At 46.2% G+C, this 16,563-nt stretch overlaps 2 protein-coding genes across 5 annotated transcripts in view; one reads left to right on the top strand and one right to left on the bottom strand.

Annotated features, from left to right (window-relative positions):
• Positions 1-8,990, top strand: part of RAPH1 (Ras association (RalGDS/AF-6) and pleckstrin homology domains 1) — a 74,398-nt gene extending 65,408 nt beyond the window's left edge. The window contains exon 16 of one of the 4 annotated variants that reach the window (XM_079782232.1): positions 1,905-8,990. In XM_079782232.1, coding sequence (XP_079638358.1) covers positions 1,905-3,794 — 1,890 coding nt within the window. In that variant the 3' untranslated portion in view covers positions 3,795-8,990. The remainder of the gene's footprint in view (positions 1-1,904) is intronic. The other 3 variants (XM_079782231.1, XM_079782233.1, XM_079782234.1) reach the window with 3 other exon arrangements.
• ABI2 (abl interactor 2) overlaps positions 5,748-16,563 on the bottom strand; it is a 70,679-nt gene continuing 59,863 nt past the window's right edge. Inside the window, 3 exon segments of the mRNA XM_079782238.1 lie at positions 5,748-14,674; positions 14,677-14,701; positions 14,928-15,024. Of these exon segments, the coding sequence (XP_079638364.1) occupies positions 14,624-14,674; positions 14,677-14,701; positions 14,928-15,024 (173 nt within the window). The 3' untranslated portion in view covers positions 5,748-14,623.

The raw sequence follows: 16,563 nt of genomic DNA, 5'->3' as shown, positions 1-16,563 counted from the left end.
TGCAAGACTGTGTAGAAAATGGAGAGGTTCTTTAGACGATTGTAAAACACCGTATCAAATGGCCTCTGAAGTGTGTGGGCGAGGGTGTGTCCTGGCCGCACTCACTTGCTCACGCCGCTGCTGAGGACCCAGGGGCACATTTGGCCTGACCGTTTTGTTTTTACCCAATAATAATTTTGATTTTTCTGTTCTTTTGGTCTGAATCACGTATGCAAGTACATTCACTAATGAGAATTGAATGGTTGTTTTCCCTCGGTTTATTCCTTTATTTTAGTATTTAGCTCTCGGGAAGGTGGAGGAGGCATTAGTAACCCAATGTGGAGGCCTCTTAGAAGTAAATATTTGAGAATTGGTTCTAATGGCCTAAATTCTCAAAGCACTTATAGTTTAACTTCCTTATCAGACGCTGAAACTTTAAGAAATAGTCCTCTCCTTTCTCGCACTTAATTTGGATAGAGTGGCCCCCTTTCTGGTGCTAGTGACTCGATGTATGTAGCAGAGAAGCAGGTTGACACTGCAGACATCTGAAGAGAAGTCTTCACCTTACTCAATGGTTAATGGTGCTATGCGTGTGCACTTTAAATGAAAGGCCAAGGAAAACAGAGGATCGCATGCCCGTGATCTAGCAGGGCAGTCTCAGTGCAGTTTCAGGAGCGTGCGCCCTGCGGTGCAGCAGTGACGATGTGTTTGAGTCTTGATCCTCTTGTGTTTCTTCTGTTACCTCAGTCTCAGGTGCCAAATGAGAAGGCCAGCACAGCTAAGGTCTACACCCCTGCAGCAGCCAAGACAGGGTCAAGTTAAGGTCAGGGGCTGCTCTATGGAAACACATTAACCTGGGTGACTCCTGTAACCAAGTCTTGCAGACTAATGCTTTCACTTTGATGTGCAGTTTTATAAGAAACATTCGAGTGTCCTGATGAGCAATAGAATTCAGCCCTGTAATGAATGAGCCTCCTAGTTCACTAACCTCAGCTTTCTACATGCTAATTAGATTTCATTCATAATTGAAAACGAATGGTTTTAACTTGGACCTTCATAGGATATTCAAAGAGCCAAAGTTATTACACAAGGGTCCTTCCTCTGCTCTTTTCAAACATCCTTGAACCACATCCACGCATGAGGAGTCCCATGAGATCAGTGACCCAGCGTGATACTTTGGGCCGTGCTAAGAGTTGCTCTGTGGGCTGGCCAGCAGGTGTTGGCAAAGTCTAGCTCCCCTTTCTTGATACATTTCCTTTAGCCTTCCAAAGTTTCTTCCCATTGTCTTCTGCCTTTTTTCCGTCTGATATTATGATCTTTTGCTGTGATATTTATGAGCGTTTCTTTGTGTATTTTCCAGTAAAATGTAAAGAATGCCCCCTTGTTACCTGCATTGCTGGACTTCTGTGTATGCTGGATGTGTCTCACATGAGCATGAGTGTGTGTGTCAAGCTCGTTCACTGCTGTGACTGTGCATGCCCGCTGAGCATTCTTACACTCTGTCAGCTCAGTAGCCTCAGAAGGCCCTCCATCAGCACTCCTAAACCCAGCCAGGGCACCTGCCTCATGTGGATGAGTCACGGACTGAAACTGAACTCGGCCAGCCATCTCCCCTGGCCGGGCTTTGGGTAGGGCCAGTGCTCAGAGGGAGGGCTCCCATTTGGGACAGCATTGCAGCAGGAAGTTGCTCCTAGGTTGTTAGGCAGTCCAGCTCTTTCAGAATATGGTTGGATGAACAGACTTCCCCTGTGCCCTCGCTGCCCAGGGAGCCGGACTTTGGCCTTCCTGCCTTGCTCATCTTTATGATCACAGCTGCTGCGCCTTGTCCTGCATGTCCCTGAGTCCTTGCCTTTTATTTTTACCCATTCACAGCTGACCTCGGTAACTTTGCTGTTTTCTCTCACCCCCATTTGTATTCCTTTTAGGCCAGAATGGACTCTATGAATCGATCCTACACTTCACTTATGACCCCTTTATCCCCACAACCTAAACTAGTCAGCCCCTACACGGCCTCCCAGCCTTCGCCTCCTCTCCCACCCCCACCCCCACCCCCTCCTCCTCCCCCTCCACCCCCGCCCCCACCTCCCCCTCCTCTGCCCAGCCAGTCGGCACCGTCTGGGGGCTCAGCAGCCACCATGTTTGTCAAGTACAGCACAATCACCAGGCTGCAGAACGCCTCTCAGCATTCAGGACCCCTGTTTAAGCCCCCCGCACCCTCTGTGATGCAGCCTCTGTCCTCGACCTCACAGCCAGCAAAGCCTCAGATCCCGGTGCCCCCCAACGGGGTTGTGCCCCCACCCCCGCCCCCTCCACCGGCCCCCACCCCTGGCTCGGCCATGGCCCAGCTCAGACCCGTGCCTTGCGCCCAGTCCCTTCCACAGTTCAGCCCCCCGCCGCCGCCGCTGAAGATTCATCCCGTCCCGCACGGCCTTCAGGCAGCTCCTCCGACACCCCCGCCCCCGCCGCCTGCCTCTCCCCAAGCTCCCCCGAAACCTCTGGTGACCACGCCGCCCGCCCCCCTCCCTCCGGCCCCCCCGGCGAAAAAGCCGGCTTTCCCCCACGTCCCGCCCTCTCCGGCCGCCCCTCCCGGCCCAGGGCCCCCGCCCACGTTCCCCAAGCACCAGAGCTTCGCCGGGAAACCGCCGCCCTCGCCGCTCTCGGTGGTGAAGCAGATGGCCGGCCAGTTCCCCCCGCCTCCCGCGCCCGCCGAGGCCCAGCCCTCGAAGCCGGTCACGGCGCACGTGGCCCCGCAGTCCCCTCCCGCGGTGAAAGCCAAGCCCAAGTGGCAGCCCAGCCCCAGCCCCATCCCGGTCCCTTCCCCCGACTTCCCGCCGCCGCCGCCCGAGAGCAGCCTGGTCTTCCCGCCGCCGCCCCCGCCGCCTCCCCCCACCCCGCCGCCACCCACCCCTCCGCCGCCGGCGACACCCACAGCCGCGGCCCCGGACCGGAGCGGGTCCCCCGGGAAGAAGGCGGGCAGGACGGCCAGCCCCGGGGGCAAGAAGCCGCCGCCCACCCCGCAGCGGAACTCCAGCATGAAGGCGCCGCCCGAGCCCCAGAGGCCCTCGGTGGACAGTCTGGTCAGCAAGTTCGCGGCGCCGGCGGAGCCCTCGGGGTCTCCCAGCAAGGACACCCCCCCGCCGCCCGCAGCGCCCCCCAAACCTGGGAAACTCCACCTGCCCGGCGTCCACCTGCCCGGAGCCCAGGGCGGCGCGGCGGCCAAGGCCTCGGTCCCGAGCGGGCGCGGCCAGGACTCGGCCGTGGAGTTTCCTTCTCCGCCGTCGGACTCGGACTTCCCGCCGCCTCCCCCGGAGGTGGAGCTCCCCCCGCCCCCCATAGAGATCCCCGCCGCCTTCCTGGGGGCCGCGGCCCCCAAAGTGGCCGTGGTCAGCCCGCAGCCGCAGCAGTGGGCCAAGCCGGCGGGGAGGAAGGCGCCCCCGCCCACGCGGCCCAAACGCAACGACAGCACCCGCCTCACCCAAGGGGAGCCCTCCGAGCCCGCGGGGCCGCCGGTGCCCACCTCCCCCAAAGCCAGCCTCGGGGTGCAGCCCGGGTTCCTGGCCGACCTCAACAGGACCCTGCAGCGCAAGTCCATCACGCGGCACGGCTCGCTCTCCTCCTCCCGCGCGTCCAGGGCAGAGCCCACGGCCACCATGGACGACATGGCCTTGCCCCCGCCGCCCCCTGAACTGCTCTCCGATCAGCGGAAAGCTGGCTACGGGGGCAGCCACATCTCCGGCTATGCCACCCTGCGGAGAGGGCCCCCTCCCGCGCCCCCCAAGAGAGACCAGAACACCAAGCTCTCGAGAGACTGGTAGCTGCCGTAGGTCTATCCCCCGTGTCTGTAGTCACGTCTGCAATCAGCTCGCCTGACCATCTGGGAGTTCAGGTGGCAGAGCCTTCCGGTATGTTCTTCAGGTAGAGTCCAGCCGTGTGTGTGTGTGTGTGTGTGTATATATGTGTGTGTATGTGTGTGTATATATATGCATATGTAGAGCTGGGAGTGATTCTATTTATTCCCTTTCATAATCTGAAAACGGAGTTTGTGTCTTTGGGGCAGAAGAGGCATGGAAGGGGATGTGTCCTGTCCCTTGCGATTTCTATGGTCTGTCATGTGGATTGGACCAAAACACAACTTCTGTGGACTTGAGAAGGTGCGTTCTAGCTTCCATGTGCGGCTCCTGAGCACGTGATGTGTCCGATACTGAGGAGGAGGTGCGTCATGCGCGGTTTCTCAGTTTGAAGACAACCACGTTTGGTGTCTCAGTAGGGCTTTTGTGTTTGCTTTTCCCCGGTTGGCTGAAGTTAGAACTGCTTGATTGACACTTCATGACTATCCATAAAGAGGCACTTTAATCAGGAAAACCTCTCAGCTTCATAGAACGGGTCAGACACTGCCCAGTGGTGCAGTAACAGCCATTCCAGTCGCAGTGCTGCCGCAGGGACCCGCTGAACCTGGGATGTCCTCACAGGTAAGCTCTTTGCCTACAACACGTGGACGATGGAGCACTGTAATCTTGGCGGCTTTATGCTGTTGGAATCCTTTCATGGGCTTTGTGAAGCTTCACTGAGCTGGTTTCACGACCCTTGCTTTGACTCCCTGTAAGAACTATCTAACACAGTGCCCTGCAATGCTCAGTCCAGTGTGTCTTTGGGTCACTAGTTACCTTCTAAGTGTGTGCTGTAGGTAGATGTTGATCTTAGGGATCTGTAACAGTTGCAATATCAAGTATTCCCATCCTATGTCCAATATAGTGCATCATTACGAAAAGCAAAGTCACCTTCTGAAATGTCCATACTGCTCTCCAGAAGGTTGGGGTGATTACAAAAGGAACAAAATGGCCCTGTGCAGGTGTCATCAGTCAGGGTGTACATGGAGGGTGATGTGGACGACAGAGAATCCCTGAGCGTGAGACTAGCTTGGAGGAGGGGAAATGAGTGCGGTTGGTGCTGCAGCCAGGTGTGGCAGTTGTCCGGGTCCCGGTGTTCTCCGGGAGCAGTGGGGTCCAAGCATAGTGAGGGGCATTACGTATTGTGCATGTGCAGTTTGGCACAACATGAAATCATTGCTCTAACGACACAGTAATCCTGTATGCTTCATGCTACACTTCATGCGTGTTTTTCCTGTGAATTTCCTTTTGTATCTGAGAAAAATGTGACAAATGGACCATTAGGAATAAAAGGCAATCTCAGAGCTGCTCTTCAACAAAAGAACAAAACTAGCTACCCCAGGAGTGATCGTGAGCACATCTTGTAATGAGGCTGCCTGCTGTGACGAAGGATGACAGTGCGGCAATCTGCTGACACTGCCCCATAAGGAACAACTGTGCCCATGCAGTGGAGAGTAAGTGGGAGTTAAGTATGGGGTGTCCCGATACCCGTGTAACCCGTCCAGTGACGTGCTGCATCAGAGAGTAAATGGCACCTACCTCTCCGATGCCACGTCTGCAGGATATTGTTCAATGTATTCACGTGGTTATAGAGCACTAAGAACATACACCACGTGCATTTTTTAAAGCCCTGCTTCTTTAAAAGATACTTTTTGGGTCTTTTCAGTTGTTCACAAGGTTTGTGTGCTTGATATTGTTATGCTTATGAGGTGACCTTTAACACATCTGCATTATTGATTTAAGCATGCATGGCAATTTGGATAACATTTGAGTACAGATTGCCAAGCTTCAGTGTGAATCACCCTTATTTGTGAAGTAAAAGCTATTAAGAATAAGAATCCAATGACATACTCACTAGGGGTTTTTACTGTGGTGGTGTCATTTTTACAGGAAGGTGGACAATTTCAACTTTTGTAACAGGCCCTCAATCAGTGACTTGAACCCTAAGATACAGCCTGGTGTTTTCAGTGTGGGCTTTCCTGGGACTTCGTGCTGTGTCAGCGCTGCTGACAGCCTCCTAGATAGACGGATGCTTTTGGTGCGCCTTCTCCTGAAAGAGCAGACCACACTAGGGACACCCCGAAGAGAGCTGGGTCAGGGGAGGAACCGTCACTTAGCCCCAATCCATTGGCTGGTCTGACAACAGGCTGTTTACATTTCTCCAAAGATGGAAAAGGCTATTAATCTACTTTCCCCCCTTGTCATGGTGAAACAACTGAATCATTTAAAAAAAAAAAAACAAACACTTTAGATTATACTTCCAGTGTTTTAGCTCCCTGGTGGAGTTTTTTAATTTGGATTTTTATTGGGATGAAGTTTTGTGGGATGTTGTTTTTGAGACTACTTTTGTTATTTTCTCTGGTGTGTGCATGGTAAACCCTATTGCCAGATGACACTAGCTCTGTGCCTTCTTTCACTGCCTCCTGCTCAACAGCATAGGTTCTCCAGGTCAAAGAAGAAAACCTGGACAGCTGACGTGGCTGTACTGAATACGGACAAACATCCTGCTGTTGAAGGCAGTGCAGACAGTTGCCGATTAGAGCTAGTGACTTGGTTCATTAACTTAAGGGTGTCACTAACCACCCTCCAATTAACATTTTGGTACCAACTCTGAAGTCAGCAACAACTTCGATCGGGTTTATAGGCATTAATATAAACGTTTGGCTATTCTCTATTGAAATTTTACCAGCTTGGCTTTTATTACTCGAATAAAATACATACATTTTTCCCCCTTAGCTACTATAATTCTCACTTGGGAAAAGTAACTATTTTTTCCTTTTTTTAATTCTTAAGGTTTTTACAGATGCCCACTTAACTGTAAATTGGATTTTTAAAATTTGAGACTTTTTAAAATGAGAAAGGTTGCTGACTCTTACAAGTTACAGGACGTGATTTTAATCAGAAAATTTCAAAGTAATGTGGACACGGTGTTTCCAGTCCTCTAAAATCAAGGTGCTGCTGGCCACCGAGGGCATATTCTGCTAAGGGCTGCGAACTCTCTTAGAAGTCCCTCTCTATGTAAGTTTACTGCCACTGAAAACAGTGCTGAGGTTATCAAGAAAGTTTAAACAAAATTAGAGCGACAACTCTCAGATCCAAGTTCACAGGAGCTGCGCATCCCATTCGAGTTTCAGAAGCGGCTATTCTGGGAGAATACAGTTGTTAATAAGCTTGTGTTAAAAATGTAATGTCATACATTTAGCCTGAAAAATCTTCAGGTAATGATGTGCATTTGTTTGACTATCAGGTCACAACAGAACTGTTTGTGGCCTGCCTGCCTTCTCTTAAGAGCAACACAAACGCATTACGTTAAAAATTGTAACGCATAAAAAATGTTTTCTTAGTTTTATGTTATTACCAAATTTTTGAAACGTATCTACAGATATGTTTACAAAACTTAATGTATCTCACAGATTTTATTCAAGTTTAGACCAAGTAAACCTGAATGACCCTGACTTGCTTTAAGTGAAATAGGAATAATTTGGATTTATACACTTGATGAGAGGATTCTCTCTCTCAAAATCACTTTAGGTTGTAAGTACCACTTTGAGTTTTGTTCTGTACACTTGACATCATTTGTATAAAGCAGGGTATCCCTGATCCTGCAGGGGTACGTGACTGCTCCTAATGTTGAGATTTGACTCACAGAGAGGCAAGTAGAACAGAAATATCCCATTATCTTTTTAGATTTATTTTCCTTTAAAAACTCAAGAGAAGTACATTTCTACACCTTACCGGTCTGTCCCTTAAATAAGTGCTCCGTTATTGTTGCGTCCTTGGAAGGTCTATATGTAAAAGAAACCTGATATTTATCTGTAAAGTAAACTTGCTGAACAAAGATAAGCAAACAATATACTTGATAAACACTAGGAGGGGGGAAAATCTCCAATTGGTTTGCTCTTTGCTTGTTCAAGTAATGAACCATTTTGAAGAGAAAACAGTATCTGCTATAATCCCCAGTGCCTTGAACTCTTTGGAAGGAATAGCATTTAAAAAAATCCTAACAAGCAAATTTTGAGGTGCTAGTGAAAAGGAAGATATTTCTAGTTTATGCAAAAATAGGAAAAGTTACTATCTCACGAGAGATGGCTCCGTCTGCCTGATGAGGATGGCTGCTTTCTACCAAAGACAGAAGTGAGTGTGTTGACCACGACGGCTGTTGGTACCTAGCTCATACCTGCCACGCCTTCTTAGGCAGCATATGCTTGCAGCACTTAGAGGGGAAAACCTTAGCATCTTTGGAACTACCCACTGTTCGCTGAATTTATGGTAACCTAATACCAAAAACTGCCATTTTCCATGATTGCCGTCTCCTATATTTTTCCTTTCCTTGTAAATAACCTCTCCTAGAAGGTAAGCATTAACTGGAATGTTTCAAATGATTTTTGTTTAATTTTATTGTCACTAGTGAACTCCTTTTATAGAAATGTACATTTAAAATAAAATATCATTAGCTTGTGCTAAATGGTGTAAAAACATTGTTTACTATTTTAAAGGAAAATTGCACATAATATTTAACTGGGATTGCTCCTTCTCATTTCTTTAAAAAATTAAATCAAGGCTCACATTGACATGTAGGCTGTGGGAAGCTTTGCTATAAATAGATTCAATATAGGAATGTACTTTTTTAAAGCATGACAAGACAAAAGGAACTGCATTATAAAGTACCCGATAGAGGACATTATTCAAATGATTATGCACAGCTCCGTAAAGATGAAGTTACAATTTTTCTTTCAGCTTTGTTACTATTTTCTTGTTTAAATGTACGCTCTCATTTCATTATGTGCCTTGCTCCCTGATTGTGCAAACCTATATATATATATATAGATATATATGAGAGAGATATATTCAGTACTACTGACGATGTTTTTGTTCTACTGCTAGATTAAGTTATTTTCCAAGTTACTCTTGCCAGTGAAGTATTGTAATGGCTTAGGACAATAGTCATACAGTCAGTGTAAATTTGTTTTCCAGTTACATGTTTTCACGTCAGCTTACCCAAACCTTAATAAAAATAATACATAGATTTTGTTTAAACATGGGGACTTCACTTGACTGTTTGTGGATCGGCACCATTAAGAACCTGGTTTTGCTATTTATGCTGGGGTACCCTAAACAGGTTGTGCCGTAAGAACAAATTAAGTGTGAAATAAAATACAATTTGAAGTGTTCAATTGGTTCATCTTTAAGTAAACAAACTAGGAAGCTTTGGCTGTTAAAAATAGATGTTTTTTTCTTTTAAACAGAAGTACAAACTAGTACAAAAGGGATCCTTTTTGTACAAAGCTTTGGTATCACAATTATGTTGGACTGCTATGTCAAGGTATGTATAAAAGTATGTTTACAAATCACTTTACCAAAACTAGGGGAAAAGGGATCATAAAACAAGGTTCAGCAAAAATAGTGACAGAAAACAGCTGTCTTGAAGAAAATTCTTTTAAGGCTCAACATTTTAAATATTTGAAGTTTTAAGACTTAGGTAATAAAAAGGAGCAACGGGGAAGGATTCTCTCCACTTATTAGATACCACCTTAGAAAGAAAGGAGGTTACTTGCATAAATATATTCACAAGACACTTAGATACTTTGTGGAATTTTATTTAGGTCAGGTTCTTAGTACACAGCAACATTCCAAATACAATTTCAAAAATTAAGAAGTGAATGCTCCCCCACTCATGGAGGTGGTTTAATGGCACACACATGAACATTACTGGCAACGACTGCTCCCTCAAGTTTTCCTGCGTGGTTTTTACTCAGAACACCAACCTTCTCTCTGGGAGCTAAAAGTACAACTGGCCAGATCACAAATTGTTTACCTTCTTTTTGTAAACCATTTAGTTAAAAAAAGATTCAGGGACACAAAGTATTATAAAAACTGCTTTTTCATAGCATTCTAAGTTGCAAAGGATGTGAAAATAAGCTTTTTGGTTTTGGGATGCTTTTTTTACTAACGAAAAAAAAAATCTCAAGATATTTAGCAAGGGTTATTTGTCCTTTGAAGAATGATGTGATCTCATTCTCAATAAGAAATAGGAACAAAATTAGCATGAAGCAAACCTAAGGTAATGTCTTTGTTTAACAAAAACCTGTTTTATAAGGCTGCCGGGTGCTCCTGCCAGTGCTGAAATAATGCTTCTGCTGCAAACACCTAATGGAAAAGGCCGTTTGTACTGCAGTTAGTTATTAAGGTTGCAGTCAGTACACTCCTTTAAACAAGTTTAGTTTAACGAATACTGTGGTGGTATTAACTGAAGCATAGCTTTTCAAGTATCTTTCTGAAGACATCAAGGAGAACTCAATTTTTGAAGAAACATACAGCACATTCATTTAAGACACTGCAGAAATAGTAACGAGAGTCAGAAACTTTACCATTATTAATTAGCTCTTATCTGAAATGAACCATCTAACCTCATCAGTAAAATGAGATTGAACTAAAATCTCATCTAACTCTAAAATTCTATGGTCCTAAATAAATCATGTGAGGGAAATCACCAATCAAGAGTTTCTGGTCGAGTAGTTCAGAAGTTATTCGGGTCCCCATTCTTTCAAAGATTTGGCAGTCACCTAATTCCTCCATCGAATCCTTTTCAAAGGGAAAGGTGGCCTTGTTCTCCACTGAATAGAAATAAAATAATTTGAAAATAGTTCTTAATGCAGAATGGTAACCTGCTGGGAGAAAATGGACACTAAAGGATAAAAGCAAACTCCCATCATTTTGAGGCCTCTCAAATCATCTTCAATCAACCTAAGCTGCCCAGGAGCATAGCTACATTACAGAAACGCCTGGGAAGATAAGACATTCTAGTGGGGTAATAAGCAGAAGGGGGAAGGACAGGGAGGAATAAAACGCCTCACCTGGTGACCTCCAGGAATACACAGCAAAGGAGCAGGCCCTTGCCAACTCTACAGTGGCCTTGAGGGAGACAGACAGCAAATAGCCAAAAGATGGAAAATACTGAAGAAAAGATTCCTATTTCAAACACAGCAGGCTGAACCTCAGGTCTAGATTTTGACACGTTGATACTTTTTGTTTCTGATTTACTGCCTTAGCCATTAGGTCAATGACAAAAGTATTTTCATTCATACCACCATGGCCTTTCAAACAACTGTTCCAAAAAATAAGTTAATTAAAAGGAGTGACTTAAAAGTTGTTCCTTTTTTTTTTTTTTTAAGGAAATAGGGAATGGACAGCAAATCAAAAAGGAAAAAGTTCCCTCTCCCATTAGATTCTATAGTAATCTAGAATAGTAAGGTTGCTTGCTTGTCAGCAGATTTAGACTTGGATCCCCTTTGCCACAATATTATGTAGCATTGAGATTTCTACATTCATTTGGAATTCCTACTGCCCACTATCTCATCTCATTTATAAAAGATAAATGGGGAAACTGACAAAACAAGAAATACTACCCTCACAGACTATTAACAGCATGCAATCTATAAAATATCACATACATTAAAATCTCCCATTACTGTAGGCCTGGCCCATTGTTACATAGTATCCTTCCAAGACAATATATAGAATTCAAAACTGTACAAAAATTTAAAGTATGCAGAAAATCAAACATTTTTTAAAATCACACATTAGTACTAAATAATATAGAAAAAGGTCAGGTGACCCATGGATCCCCTGCTGCCGGCCATCACCACCAGTGTCTTCTGGATGGCCCAGTCCAACAGGCAAGCAGCTGCCACCAACTCTGGATGCACAGTTGTCTGCCATCGGTGTGAGGTAAGGAACTATTTTCTGGATTTCAAAATACCTTCTTATTAAACCCCCTAAGCTTTCTCAGCAAAAAGGCATTTAAATAAATAATTGGAACATCTAATTTTAAAGGTTTTCCTAGTTATACACACCAACACCAAGAAGAGCGTAACCTGTCCAAGTATAGTCTAGGTTGGGTTCATAACGAAGCCGACAGCTCGGAGGACACTCAAGGCCATTACTTCAAAGGAAAACAGGATAAAGGATGTTGGGATGATCTCATGAAAACATGGAGGCAAAGCCAAATTCAAAATGTTAAAGAGAGCTAAAAGCAAAATAGCTGACTTGCAATGTGTGTGGGGGGGTGGAGGGAGCCTTCAACTTTACAACAAAAAGTCCTGACAATGGAACTGTGTATCCGGGTCTCAGTAAAATGGTGAAGTTTTGTGCCCTGATAGACTCACGACTAGAATATTCTCCCTGCACCATCTGAATTCCCTCACACACTACCACCATGTCCATTTTCAATCAAGTCCTCTATCTGCACTAGTTCATGTTCAAGGCTTACATGTGAAACACAGTTGACCCTTGAACAGCACAGGAGTTAGGGACCCTGAGACCCAGGCAATTGAAAATGCACCTATAATGACTCCCCACAACTTAACTACTACAGTCAGCCCTCTTTATCTGTGGGGGGTTGGATCCAGGACACACACACCCCAAAATCCTTGGATGCTGAAGTCCCTTATACAAAACTAGAAGCCCGGTGCACGAAATTCGTGCACGGCGGGGCGTTGTCCCTCAGCCCAGCCTGTACCCTCTCCAATCTCGGACATCCCTCTCACAATCCAGGACTGCTGGCTCCCAACTGCTTGCCTGCCTGCCTTCCTGATTGCCCCTAACCGCTTCTGCCTGCCAGCCTGATCACCCCCTAACCACTCCTCTGCCAGCCTGGTTGATGCTTAACTGCTCCCCTGCCAGCCTGTTTGCCCCCAACTTCCCTCCTCTGCCAGCCTGGTCACCCCTAACTGCCCTCTCCTGCAGGGTTGATCACCTCCAACTGCCCTCCCTTGCAAGCCTTGTCCCTCTCAACTGCCCTCCCTTGCAGGCCTGAGCAAGGGGCCTGTGGTGGTTTGCAGGCCAGCCACGCCCCCTGCCAACCCAAGGGGAGGCCCTGGTATCTGGAATTTATTTTCCTTCTACAATTGAAACTTTGTAGCCTGGAGCGGAGCCAAGCCTGCTGCTCCCTCCGGGGTGGCAGCCATCTCTTGTGGCAGTTAATTCACCTTCTACAATTGAAACTTTGTAGCCTTAAGCGGGTGAGCCCCGCCAGGGTGTGTGGAAAGCTTTGCTTCCCCTGTTGCCACGGGCAACCCTGGCCTGCTCTCTCAAGCTCCATTCTGCCGCCATTTGTTTGAATTTGTTTACCTTCTATAATTGAAACTTTGTAGCTTGAGTAGAGGCTTAGGCCTGCAACGGCTATGGAAACCTTGCTCTCTGTGGCTGTAGCCATCTTGGATTGGGGTTAATTTGCATACTCGCCCTGATTGGCTGGTGGGCGTGGCTTATGTAGCGGAGTGATTGTTAATTTGCATATTACCATTCTATTAGAGAGGATGATATAAAACAATGCACACAGCTGGTTCTCCACATCTGTGGTTCCCAGCTGCAGGTTGAAAATACTGTTTTCAATCATAACTGGTTGAAAATGCAGATGCAAAATCCAGGGATACGGAGGGCCGACTGTATATTTCTTGAAAAAATCCACATCTAAGTGGACCTGTACAGTTCAAACCTGTGTTGTTCAAGGGTCAACTGTATATGCAGCTATTACCTCTCCCCTTTGAACCCCGCACAGGGAAGTCACTGGACCTGGGAAGAGCCCATGACAGCGTGGGCCTGACCATGAGCTGGTTCATCACCGAGTTCCACCTGCTGAGCAGCAAAGCCCTCCTGGATGTTTAAACCACTTCTCATACTGATTACAGAAAGGATTCAAGCCATCTGACTTACTGACTCCACTGAACTTGTAGCTATAATTGGGCAGATAAAAACAGTGCTTTATTGCCAAGTCCTATCAGTTTTTAATCTATGTAATGGGATAAATATTTGGCCTTACCCCACTATTCTTAGTCTGAGAACAAGGTTCAAATTCTTACCAAAGGAAGCTACTTCCGAGGCCAACCACAAAACCAAGAGAGTATTTCCCTTTTCTAGAGGCAAGTGAGTCAACAACTCGGCAGCAGCTAACACTGGCCATTAATATCACTCCAAGATTACAGTAGCAAGCCTTTTATTCCCAGTGACTATCAAGAAATTTGAAGAAAACTATTTTCCCCAAAAAGAATGTTTTTCTCAATAGTGAAAGTAAACCGTTGGTCTAACTTCCAAAATCCTGCTCCTCAAACCAGCGCCTAAGGTAAAGCCTTAGGATGCCTGTTGGGCAGCACATTGCTACAGTCCAACCTCTTCAGAACCTGAAGCGCCTTCACGGCCAGCGTCGCACACCTGCTTCAGCATGTGAGCCAGGCCACTGTGCGTTACACACTGTGCGTTACACACCTGGTGCGCTGGCCCTTAGTGCCTGCCACGCAGCCTCATGCAGCAGCAGCACATTCAAGTCACACTGGCCACTGCCAACCACCCTCAGAATGCTGGGAGACTCATTGTATCATCTACGAATTGAGAAACATGAAGGGATGCAAGCCAGTTCAGCATTCACTGGTACGCGCAAGTACTGAGAGAACGCAGAATTTACCTGTGACAGAGGAAATGAGCCATAGAAACGACTAAAAATGGTTCGGTATGGTATTCAAATATTGGCTCCCTCCTCATACAGGTGGAAGAAAGTGGGGCAGGCGGTAGGCCACCAGGCTAACCCTCTGGCACAGGCACTGAAGACAGCCAGCGCCACAGGTGCTGCAGGAGAAGTCATCCCACGGGTGTACAGTATTCCTGAGGAAGATCCCAGATTTTGCTCAGAATCAGTCTTAACCAGATTCGTTTCACAGTTATGCTGTTATTCCTCTGACATATTCAGAAATGGTCACTTTATCTCAATCCAGACAGCTCAGCATAGTACAAATGACAGAAAGATCCATTTGTTCACATTAGGTTGCTTTTTTGTTTTAATACTGGGGGATAAACCGAAAAAAAAAACAACACATACGTAGTTTTTATCATTTGTAGCCTTCATTCACTTCACTGAGGGGAGTGCCAGGGCCCTGGGATAGTGTGGGAGGTCCTGCCTGTTCCGGGGAGGGAAACAGCCCGGCGGAGCCTCACTCAGAATAATGCATGATGGACTCGACATAATTCCCAGGGAAGAGCCCCGTCACTCCATTCATCACCCCCTCATACCAGCCGTCGTCGTTCTTCTTGATGACGTAAATAATGGCTCCTTCCTGAAAAGACAGCTCGTCTTCCTTGTCTTTTGTATAATCATAAATTGCCACAACTAGAGGGGAAAAAATAGGATGTGAAAAATAATATTCCTACAAAGATAGAACCAAACAAATGAATATCCATCCTTTCCCAACTTTTATAGCACTTCAAACAGTAACTTTCTAAACATAGAAGACCAAAATCCCTTGTTTTCCTAATACCCAGTCCTGTGTAATGGGATCTCATCTTCTTTGAGAGGTTAGGTTCCAAGCAGTTTAAATGGCAAAAAAAGTCAGTGAAGTTACGGTTCAGCAGCCTATGGAGAAATAGCTCACTGAGGAGAGACACAATCCCAGGATCGGGATTAGAATTGTCTGGTGCAGTGAGACACACCATGAGAGGCAAGTGAGAAGATGAGCTGGACTAAAGGGACAGGAGCAGACTGATGTCCCCTCACTTTCTGGAGCTCAGGCCTTTCTGGAGTCAGTAGGATAGTGGTTGAGTTCCTACAGGTCTTATGCACGAATGCTGGGAGTCCATTATATATATATACACTCTTTCAAAAACACATGGGGCATTATGCTACCAATTTAACACATCCCATAACACTCTACAAGTGTCACGGAAGCCAAGGTACCTGTAAGCTCTCCTGAAATCTTCGTTGCTTAGGTAACTTGGTAACTGGGGCTTTTCGATATTCTCTGGGACAGCCTCAGGCTCCTGTTGCATCTCCCTCAACAGTTCAGTTAAATTGGGGGAGCCTATTGCTCAAATCCACTTGAAGATTTTTAAAAAACACACACATTGTTTCTTATTTCAGAGAGGAAGGGAGAAACAGAGAGAGAGAGAAACATCAATGATGGAGAGTGAATCATTCACTGGCTGCTTCCTGCACACCCCCCAGGGGATGGAGCCTATAATCCAGGCACGCGCCCTGCCTGGGAATCGAACCATGACCTCCTGGTTCACAGGTTGACTCTCAACCACTGAGCTATGCCGGGCTGGCAGATTTCTCTTTTTTTGTAAAGAGATCCTCTGTACCTTTTTATATCACTCAGCATTTCACTCAACAACAATCTCCATCTACCCATCCTTCTGAGAAGCATATACTGTACGGACTTCGTTAGTTTCTCATGTAACTTAACCTCATATAAATAAGAAACAAACTACAATAGGAGTTTATGATACAGTGCAACTTGCCCCAGTTCATTTGTGTGTCTGACCTAGTTTAGTAGAATTAAATGGCTTTGTTAAACTCTGAGTTTTTATATCAGAAAATACTTCAGAGAGGCCTAGGAGGAAGTTAGTGTGTATTTCTCAAAACATAACCAAACCCCTAAACACCCAATATACACTGAGTGGCCAGATTATTATGATCTCTGAATGCATAATAATCTGGCCACTCAGTGTATATCCTATATAATGAAAGGCTAATATGCAAATTGTCCCCTCGACCAGGAGTTCGACCAGCAGGCAGGCCGGCCGGCCAACCGCTCATGTCCCCTCCCCCTGGTCAGGCTGACCAGACCCCACCCATGCATGAATTCATGCACCGGGCCTCTAATACACACACACACACACACACACACACACACAGAGTGGCCAGATTATT

The sequence above is a fragment of the Cnephaeus nilssonii genome (genome assembly GCF_951640355.1).
Source record: "Cnephaeus nilssonii genome assembly, chromosome: 10".
In the NCBI taxonomy this organism is placed as follows: Eukaryota; Metazoa; Chordata; class Mammalia; order Chiroptera; family Vespertilionidae; genus Cnephaeus; species Cnephaeus nilssonii.
This window is presented reverse-complemented; position numbering and strand designations above follow the sequence as displayed.